General features: G+C 34.2%; 1 protein-coding gene across 2 annotated transcripts in view; it reads left to right on the top strand.

Annotated features, from left to right (window-relative positions):
* LOC150101639 (lactosylceramide 4-alpha-galactosyltransferase-like) overlaps positions 1-11,332 on the top strand; it is a 29,023-nt gene continuing 17,691 nt past the window's right edge. The window contains exons 1-2 of one of the 2 annotated variants that reach the window (XM_090400410.1): positions 1-136; positions 8,695-8,852. In XM_090400410.1, the coding sequence (XP_090256536.1) occupies positions 55-136; positions 8,695-8,852 (240 nt within the window). In that variant the 5' untranslated portion in view covers positions 1-54. Of the gene's footprint in view, positions 137-8,694; positions 11,186-11,332 lie in introns of those variants that run through there. The other variant, XM_090400409.1, reaches the window with a different exon arrangement.

Here is an 11,332-nt window from a genome sequence, read left to right as displayed (position 1 = left end):
TAATGTTGAAGCTAAGTTAGATGGTGGGTTGTGTTCCTATTATACACTACAGTCATGCAAGTAAAAACGACACTAATACCGTTATTTGGATTAGCATTATTCCTTTTATTTATATCCTACGGTTTTATCAAACAAGGTAAGTAAGATTTCTTTACGATAAATGACAGAGAGAGAGAGAGAGAGAGAGACAGAGAGAGAGAGAGAGAGAGAGAGAGAGAGAGAGAGAGGAGTGAAAAGCTGTTTGTGTTTTATAAGATGCCGTAATGTTATCGAACTATGGGGAGTTTACTTTGAATGGTACAATATGAGGAAAGAAATATTCGAGTAAATTGCTAATAAATTGTTAGTAAGTAGACTTGTAAGTTACTGTTTTGAATCTCGCTTTATGCGTTGATTTTTAGGATTGCTTTTAGGTACGATTTTAATTTCATCGTCCAGTACTCCATATTCGATGTCTAGAGAAGAATGTTGGTTAATAAAAATATAAAAAAAAATTAATTCACAAAAAATCTTAATCTGCACAAGTTACGCATGTACTTAGACTTACAACACTTCGAGAAGGAGTAATATAAAATGGATTATATGAAACTACAGAGCAGTATAAAGTAACCGATGGAAACAAATAAATATATTATCTTAATTTGGCACCGTCGAATTTTGATATGCGATTAAAAACGCCAAGCTACTATTAATAATTTACAATTACCGACTGACATGTTGACTAAATAATTTTTTCAGCATATTCTGATTATATCTATGCATAATAGTACGCAATTTTTCTATGATTTGAAAACACTTTTTGGGATTTAAAAAAATAATAAAAAGTTTATTTACTATCTACCCACTTTTAACAATGGTTTATTAGCTTAGTTTCGCAATAACAGAATACTCATATCCAATTAGCTATGATTTGAAAACAGGATCAACCAGATGCTATCTATGGTTTGAAAGCTGAACAGATATTCTCGCCCTGCATATCCTCGTAGTCATTGAAAACAGTTACATAATTATAATTTGGTTTAATTGCTCAAGTGAACAATTTTATGAGGAACTACAAAAACAGTTAAATAAATGTAATAAAAGTGACTATACATTAATAGCGGAAAATCTTAACGCTAGAGTTGAAATATCCCAAATTTATTAGAAAAATATGGAGAAATTTGCATGAATAGCAATGGTCAAGAACTAATAGACTTCTGTATTTTCAATAATTTTAAAAGATTATAATTAATCGATTATAATTAATAGTTACTAATCAGGAACTTGGGAGAGATGTAAATTACAAAGGAAATGAAATTGTTTCAGATCATTACTTAATAGTCTCTAAAACAAAAATACTAGCAGAATGGAGAAAGGAAATAAAGCAGAAAAGACAAGAAATAGAACAACTTTGCAAAGTGTATCTATTACAAGAAGAAAGCATTCAAATGTTATATCAATCACGATTAACAGTTTATCTAAAAGAAATCAAATTCAGTGAATATATAGAAGAAGAATGCAAAACGTTAATAAAGGTAATCCATAAAGAAGCTTCTGAAATACTTGGAAAGAAAAATAAAATATTAAGAAACAAAAACACTAACAATTTCGAACAAATATACAGAAAATGCAATGAAAGAAAAACAAATGAATACTTATCTTCAAAAACATGCAAAAGAAATAGAAGTAAGTTACAAAAACAAAAGAAATATAGCTGAAACCATAGAACAGAAAGCTCATCGGGATTCTTGAGAAAGATTTATTAATAAAATAGAAGAAGACATACATGGAAGACAAGACATAGCCTACAAAATATTAAAGAAATTAAACAATTAAGAAGGTTTTACAGCACAAACAACAGAATATATGAGAAAGAGTGGATAGAACATTGTAAGAATTTACTGTATGACTCAAATTTAATCACAGAAAAGAATAATGAAAAAATCAGCACTCATGTAGAACCAATAAAATTAGAAGAAGTAAAAGAAGCAATAAAGGTATAAAAAATATAAAATCAACCGGATTAGATGCCATAAATACAGGGCTTTGGAAATATGGCGGATAATATTCACATCACAGACTCATAAAATTAATAAATAACTGTTGGAAAGAAATGTGAGGTCCCATCAGATTGGTTAAAAGCCAAGATTATATCTATATTTAAGAAATGAGACAGAGATGATTGTGGGAATTATAGATGAATAAGTTTATTAAATACTGGTTACAAAATTTATAGTAAAATTCTCAATACAAAAACTTACAAATATTCCAAAACATTTACTCCTAGAAGAATAAAATAGTTTCATGCATGGAAGATCGTGTATAGACATTATTTATCTGTTAAAACGAATTACCGAAAAAAAAAAAGATGAGTTTAATTTAAAGACCTATCTGGCCTCTATAAATTATGGGAAAACTTTTGATAAAATATACAGAGAAAAATTATGGAATACAATGAAAAAGATATTATATTCATCATTTAGTACAAGGTATAACAAAGTTTTTATAAAGATAGAAAACTCCAGTTGCAGTTAAATAATAAATTAACACAATAGATTGAAATTAATCTGTGTCAGACAGGTACAGAGATGTTGCTTATCTCTAACTCTATTCGACACACACACACACACACACACACACACACACACACACACACACACACACACATATATATACGTAGGCTGTTCAATAAGTTATAAGAATATATTTATACTGAAAAACAGATTACTTTTAATCGTCATCATTTACATGGTCATTTTCGAAGTAACTACCGTGAGACGCGATGCAATTGTCCCAACGTTGCGTCCACTTCTTAAACACATGTGAAAGTCCGTTTTTTGAGAGTTCTTTCAAAACCGCCTCCGCAGCTTGTACACATGCTTTGTTGCTTTCGAAATGGCGGCCTGTTAGTGGATTCTTGAGCTGAGGAAACAGCCAGAAATCACACGGCGCGGGATCAGGACTGTATGGAGGGTGTGGTAGGATATCTATATTGTTTTTCTGAAAACGTCCACTACACAACCAGCAATATGTGGATTTGCATTATCGTGATGCAATAAGAAGCCATTCTTCAGCAATGGACGCTTCCTTTTGCCGTGATGTACCACTGTCCGTAAAACATCCGCATAGTATGAGCCGTTTACAGTATTCCCAGGTTCTACAGCGTGTAGGTAAACAATGCCTTCGTAGTCAAAAAACATTATGGTCATAACTTTACCAACCGATTTTACAGTTTTTGCTTTCTTGGGAATAGGCGACGACGGGTGCTTCCATTCACGGCTGTGTTGTTTCATTGTAAGGTTATAGTGATACAACCAAGCTTCATCTGCTGTAATGATGCGTTTTAAGAAGTTGTCACATTCTTGTTCTAGTCTTTCTTTCCATTCTGTGCACACACACACACACTCGATGCTGCATTTGCTCCGGTGTTAAGAGTTTAGGAATCCATCGGGCGCAAACACGTTTCAGTCCCAAATGTTCAGCCATGATTGAGTGAACATTTCCCACACAAATATTCAGGACAACATGCAGCTGGCGTACTGTGATTCTGCGATCCTCCTTGATGATAATCGCTGCTGTGTTGATCATTGTCTCTGTGATGGACGTTGAAGGTCTTCCCTCACGTTCAAGATCTTCCACATTTAGCCTTCCTTCCTTAAAAGTTTTATGCCAGCGAAAAACACTTGTCCTCGACGTTGCTTCATCGTGGAAAGCTTCGCGTATCATGTTAAAAGTGTCCGATGCTGATTTTTGCAAACGCACATAAAATTTAATCGCATAACGCTGTTCCAAGGACGCTTCTATTTCGATGACTTGTCGCGTTGGGTAGGCACGCCGAAACAAGCTTGCGTTTAGTCACGTGACACTTTTATTTCAAGATATATATATATATATAGAGAGAGAGAGAGAGACAACAGAGGTTAACATATATATATATATATATATATATATATATATATATATATATATATGTTAATATATAATATATATATATATATATATTAACCACAGAGGTTAACATTTAAATGGAAGAAAGACTCGGGCTGTAGCATCATGGGCATGCGTACGTGTAAGGTCTCGCGATCTCCAATATTGAATGGCAGAGATGTGAAAGTCTGGCAAACTATAGCTTAGATTGCTATTAATGTGAACGGGGTCAAGAACCAGCGAGGAAGAGTTTTAGTTTTGGGAATAGATAGCAGTCAGAGGGAGCCAAATCTGGGGAATAGAGTGGATGTTCCAACAGTTCATAGTACAAATCCCTTAATTTTCCCATTGCCAAAACACCTTTGTGGGTAGGTGCATTGTCCTGATGAAAGATGATTTTTTTCTTCTGCAAAACGGGTCTTTTCTCACAAATGTTTTCGTCTCGTCTGGTTAAAAGTTCGGAATAATATTCTCGGTTATCGTTTTACCCTTTTCAAGATAATTAATAAACAAAATGCCTTTAGCATCCCCAAATACCGATGCCATGACCTTTTCTGCTGATGGAACTGATTTTGTCTTCTGTGGCGCTGAACAACCGGCTTCTGTCCACTGTTTTGACTGCTGATCAGATGCTGGTGTGTAATGGTGAATCCAAATCTCATCCATAGTGATAAAGTGACATACAAAATCAATTTTATTCTTGTTAAAACACTCCAAGCACTGTTCAGAGATTTTCATGGGCGTGCGTTTTTGATCTGTGTGAGCAAGCGCGGCAGCCATCTTACGCAAAGCTTTTTCATATGCAATTCTTCATGCAAAATATATCCTACACGTTCTTTTGAAATGCCTATAGTCTCAGAAATTTCACGCACTTTGAGTCGCCGGTCATCCAATACCATTTCGCGCACTCCATCAATGATTTCTGGTGTTGTTACTTTTTGGACGTCTTTCACGTGGATCATCTTCAAGGCTGGTACGGACACGTTTAAACTCGGCAGACTATTTCTTAATTGTCTAAGATGAAGGAAAAGAGTGTCCATAAACGTTTTTGAACTTCGAATGAATTTCTTTTGGCATTAAACTTTCTATTTCAAAGAATTGTATAACTGCACGATATTTTATCCATTTCAAGGGATTACAGACAACACGTTTGCTTCAGACAGCAGAATAAAACAAACTACTCGGTAGAATGACTTGTAATTTCACATGGATGCTTATGACAGATGTACTAACTTAGAAAAAAAATCTTGCCAATAGTGATAGCATCTATGGTCGAGGCCGAGAACTTCTAAGACCACTCTCGTATACAAAGCAGATTACATTAGAATACAATGAAGATGAACTTGAAAAATCAGATTATGAATTAATCAAATAAACCAACAATACACTTTAAAATTTTCACTAAAGTAAACAACATCACGCCATTCAGGAGTCGAGATCATGTTAGATCAAAATTAGTTATAGGAAATACAATAATAGAACACATGACAAAGATTAATTATTTCGGCTGCATAATAACATACTTGAAAATAAAGATATAGATGAAAAAAATAAAGAAATTATAGAACAATTACAAGGACATTGAATTAAAAAAAGATAAGAAACTCGACTAACATTTTATAAAGTAATTGCCGCTTCCACTCCATTATAGGGTTCAGAAACATGAACTGTTAAAAAGAAAGATGAAAGTAAAATACAAGCTGTAGAGATGAAATTTTTAAGAGGAATTTTTAAAGGAGGTACAAAATTGGATCATATAAGAAATGAGGACATCAAAAAAAAACTAGATATTTATAATATAATTGAAAAGATTAAGGAATGTATAGAGAGAAATGGAAAGAGCATATATTTAGGATGGAAATATGGCAGAAGTGGATGAATATAGACGAAACAGAAAGAGAGAGAGAGAGAGAGAGAGGAAGAAGAAGATCTGAAAGCAGTAACCACAATAAAAATTTAATTTTAAATTTGATATAAAGTATTACTGAAAATATGTAGTTCGGTAATCATGACTTGCTGTCAAGTCCTAAAAACTGTAAAAGGTGCCAAACATTTAAGATTTCTTTTTAATCATATAATTTTTTGATTATAAGTGTATTAAAAGTTAACACAACAACTTTTACTGAATATTATATTAAAAGAAGCTGATGATCAGAGACCCCGTAACTCAGGCGGTATAGGCTAAACTTTTTGGTTTGAAAGATCTAGGTTCGGAAGCAGCTTTTCACCAGAGAAATTTGGGTTTTTCTTCGAGTAAAACAGGCAAACTGGTCAGAAGAACAAACGAGGAAGTTTAACGCAGAAAATGCAGTTAATCAATGAGAGTGACAGGAGTTTAATTGAACCTAATAAAAAAGGGAAAATAGGATGGGAGAAATCGGCTGCTCTTATATCTGTAATGTTCGTGATAATTTCACAACGCCGGTGGTTCCGTAATCCAATATAACGAAGTAGTTACGCCCAGAGTTCGTTATTACTGAGAGTGGAAGACAATTGAGTTGTAAGAAGAACGTTTTCGATATTTAATTCGAAGTTTATCGGATCAAACTCTTTTAGGACTTGCATAATTAAAAAGACTGTTCTAGAAATGGGAGCACTGGAGTAAACGATGAATTAAAAGAACCAAAGGACATGCTTGCCTAATCTTAAAAACTGTCACCTATTTTTAGGAATTATTATTATTATTATTATTATTATTATTGTTCCGGATAACTCCAAGGAGTCGACAGACTCATTGTGGGAGGCCCTAACATCATGTCAAGAACAACTATTCGACATTGACACAGTATCTATCCTACCTTGCCTTGAACTCATTCACGGTCGTAGCACCCAAACAGACTCTGGAAGCTTATTCCACTCATTCACCACTCTCCAAGTAAAAAACCTAGCTCTAACACCCTTGTCAACCACGCTCTTGCCCAGCTTCCATGCAGGGCCGTAGTCTTCCCACCACCAGTCATATTTTCAACAATATCTTCTGGATCAATCTTATAAAAACCCTTCAGTAATTTGAATGTCTCAATCATATCACCCCTCCTTCGCCTATCGTCCAATCTCTGCAACCCACAAATCTTCAACCTATTCTCATACGGTTCATTGATCTCCTGGAGTACGGTTCCACCAATGCGATATACTGCTGCTATTCTTTTCACCCCAAAGTGCATAACCTTACATTTTGCCACATTAAATTGGCATCCATTTTTCCTAGCCCAGTCCTCCAAACTATCCAAATCATACTGTAAAATTTTGACATCCTGTGCACTCATAATTGCTCTACCCAACTTTGCATCATCAGCAAACAAGTGAACACTTCCTCTCAAATCCTTTCCTATATCATTGATGAACAAATTGAAAAGAAGTGGTCCAAGAACAGAGCCATGCGGCACAACACTAGTCACAAGCCGTCTTTTGGACTCCACTCCTGAATAAACCACTCTCTGGTATATCTCCTTCAACCACTCTCTGGTATATCTCCTTCAACCACCCTCCTATCAATCTCACCAACCCTATATCTATCCCCATCTGCTCCCGTTTACTGATTAGGGTTCCATGTGGTATCCTGTCAAAGGCCTTGGTAAGGTCCAGTAGTATCACTGTAAACCCAATACTCCTATCCAGTTCAGCCATCACTGTGTTACAAAACGTGAGCAAATTACTGAGGCATGATCTACCCTTCACAAAACCATGTTGTCCCCCATACAATATCCCATTTTCATCTATCCAATCCTGTATTCTTTTCTTGACTAATTTCTTTAAGACCTTGACAATGATTCTTGATATGCTAATCGGTCGGTAATTTACAACAGCAGTCTTGGAACGACCTTTATGCAGTGGAACTATTTTCCCCTCTTTCCACCCCTAGGGACTAACCCATACCCGAGACTCAAATTAAACAAAATGGTCAAGGGTACTGACAATTCTTTAGCTGCTTCTCGTACGACACGAGCTGGTATACCATCCAATCCCGCGGATGTATTGACATTGAGGTTATGCAATAGACTACTCACCTCCGCTTCATTCACCACAATTCCCGTATAATCTACTGGAATTGTGGTGAATGTTTTTTCTTTGTTTAACTTTTATTTTAAAATAAGTAACGGATTTTTGTTTGGTGTCAACGTATACTATATTAACTCGTTGCTATTCCTTATCCAGTTTCAGATTCTGTTTAAAACCAGAGTAATAATAGCAGCGAGTTAATATACTAACAAAAATCTGTTACTGATTTTAAAATTAAAATTATACAGAGACGAAAGTAATATATTTAATATTACATATTAAAAAATGAAAAAGAAAGTGTTGCATATTTAATCCTATTTTGTTGTTAATTTAACAAACTTTTAAACATGAAAACATATACAGTTTTTCTAAATTGAAACTCAAAAAAAGTTCATAAGGTGAAACATTTGTCTTTAAATGAACTACAAAAATTTGTTAAATGTCGTTTTCCACATTGTTTTCCCCACCAGATTACAAAAATTCTTAATCATTTTCAAACGTTATATTTTATCACAAACTCATTAAATGTATTAGTCTTGTTTTTTGATACCATTTAATTAATAGATTCAAAAATATATTAACAAAAAAGTCATTACAAATATAAACATTTCAAAAATAACGTTTAAATGTAAATTATTTTCAACTTACTGTAAATAAAACCAACCACCATGAGTATTTGTTTAAATCAAAACAGCAATGATTTATTTCTTTTTGCATATACAGTGAACACAAAAACTCTGACTATAAATTAAGACTAAACTGATATTGTGAATTATATTTATTCTTCAGATAAAATTCCGAAGAGGATATATGAAGATGCCTTCTCAAATTCTACTGAAATATTTTTCTTGGAAACTTCCGGTAGATGCAGTTTGAACTTTCGTCAGCTGTGTTCAGTTGAATCTGCAGCTAAACTGAATCCCGAAATGGATATAACACTATTCTTTGTAAGTGCTAATATAGAAATGACACCCATCATGTTGACAGTATCCCATGTTTATCATAATATTAACTTCAAGACACTTAATGTGACACGATTCTTGAAAGACACGCCACTCGAAGATTGGTTCTTGAAATCAGATTGGAGAAGCAGTCCGTATAAAGTCGTACACCTTAGTGATGCATTACGACTGATCGTTCTATGGAAGTATGGCGGTATTTATTTTGATTTAGACGTTATAGTATTAAGGTCTTTGAACGATCTGAAAAACACACTCATCAAAGAACACAGCAGCTCGATAGCAAGCGGAATTCTTATCTTAGACAAATACAATGACTATTTGGACTATTGCCTTTATGAATTCGCAAAAACATACAGAAGTGATTTATGGGGATATAACGGACCGCAACTAATTGTGCGGGTTTTGCAATCATACTGTGGAGTGGAATCTCTGATCAACGCCGATGAAAATAATTGTGGCATCAAAATACTTAATCCAGAAGCTGCATTTCCAGTACCTTGGGATGAAGGAGAAAACTACATGAAAAAATCAGCAGCAACAAGTGTGGTATCCAAATTTAACAAAAGTTATGTTATTCATGTCTGGAATACTCTTACTTCAAGCATTCCGCTACACATCGGGGAAAACTCTGCTTATGAAATAGTAGCAAGAAGCAACTGTCCAATGGTATATGAATATGCAAGCAGAAGTGGGGAATTTTAAGTTTTTGCAGTAAATTAAACTAAGTCTCAGATTCCAGTCGATCTAGGGATGTGCTAAGAAGACTAATGTGATGAAAAGAACAGCTCTGCACTATTACGCTAACCTGTTGTTAGCCTTCAGGACCCTTTTTGTTTCTGAGTAAGGGGCAACTCCAGGTGATAAACATATTTTTAGATTCATGGTGTTAATATCAATCTGTTCCCATTTTTTCTGCGCATTTTCTTCCAAATTCAAACTTGCTACTGTGTATAGATAAGACGTAATGAACGCTATCATCAATCGAAAAGAAGAAAAAACTTTTTTTGGGGGGGGGGGGTAGCAATTTAAAGGTTGAAACTGTTAATACAGTTAATATTGTCTGTGATGTTCTATGTACAGTATAGATCTGAGCACCTGTGTAATCCTCAGAGGAAATACGTAAGAGGAAATAGTGTGTGTTTCCGTAACATACACCATCAAAAAAATTCCATTATTATAAGTTCGATTCATGTCACAGAGCAGATAGGTATTTTACTTTTTTGAAAATATGCCAACTTTTTCGTTTATGTAATTAATTATGCAGTCAAGCTTTTAAGCGATCTAAAGAAATTGCTGTTTGCTATTATTTCCTGAAACATTTTTCACTAATAAGTCCTGCTGTTCCCGATATTATCCCCCCCCACCCCTTAGTGTTCTGACAATTTGCACTCCGGAATTAATACTGATTTCATAACGTCTAGACAAGCTGCTACACTCTTCTGTCATCTGGGTGTCAGTTCAATGGTCTCTTATTGAAATCATTGTGTCTTGTTTCTCTAATTTCGAGGCTCTAATAAACAAGGAATTAAACATTGTTATAGTTACATTCTCTGGTGGGGGGGAGGATAATCTAGTGATTGAACTAATACTAAACATCTCCTAAGAACGATCTTACTTCAATTAATCTTATTTTCGATAGAATTGATATTTATAGCCAAGATTAATCGTTAACTGACTTACAAATCAAGCCTTTCATGTCAGAAAGACAGCAGATTAGTATCATCGTCAGCCATCAAATAACGTCGGTGTCCTTTACAATTATAATACCACTCCTCTCTCCTATACTACATTGTATAAATACGAAATCAGCCCAAACTTCAGAGGAGTGTTCCCTCATTTGGAGTAGTGCATCAAATACCTCACTACGATTTTCTGTAGGCAATGCAGAAAAGAAGAGCATAGTAAACCGATGATTTCTTACTATGTCTTTCTATGGATGATGTCATGAACGTTGCTCCATTGAAGTGCCCATCATGAATCTTTCAATTTCCTTTGAACGTGTAAAACACCATTGATCAACCTCCATATACATTTCATCTCCAAACATTTCAAAAATGTCTTATTCTCCTCTTTTCCTTCTCCATATCATTATTAACTAGGAATAGACCATCTTCCTGTTTTCCAAGGAACACACATACAATTATGCTTTTAATTCGAATAAGCTGATGTAAACTTTTCTAAGGTCTGTTGTAATATTTGTCTTTTCAACGCAATAATTAAAACGATAAATTACATAATAAAAAAAAATATTTGTCAGAGTTGTCTTTCTTATGAGAATTCGTCCTGTAATGTACAATGTGTCATTTTAAATGTTGAATTTTACAAAGCATATCAAGATTTCTAGTTTACAACGTTAATGTATGCTACAGTGATGCAAGTAAAAACTACACTAATGCCCTTGTTTGGATTAGCATTATTTCTTTCATTTATATACTACGGTTTTAATAAACAAGGTAAGTAAGATT

The sequence above is a fragment of the Typopeltis vanoorti genome, chromosome 11, assembly GCF_054136105.1.
Source record: "Typopeltis vanoorti isolate ZY-2024b chromosome 11, IOZ_Tvanoo_1.0, whole genome shotgun sequence".
Lineage (NCBI taxonomy): Eukaryota > Metazoa > Arthropoda > Arachnida > Uropygi > Thelyphonidae > Typopeltis > Typopeltis vanoorti.
Note: the sequence above shows the minus strand (reverse complement) of the source record. Positions and strands in the feature narration are given on the sequence as shown.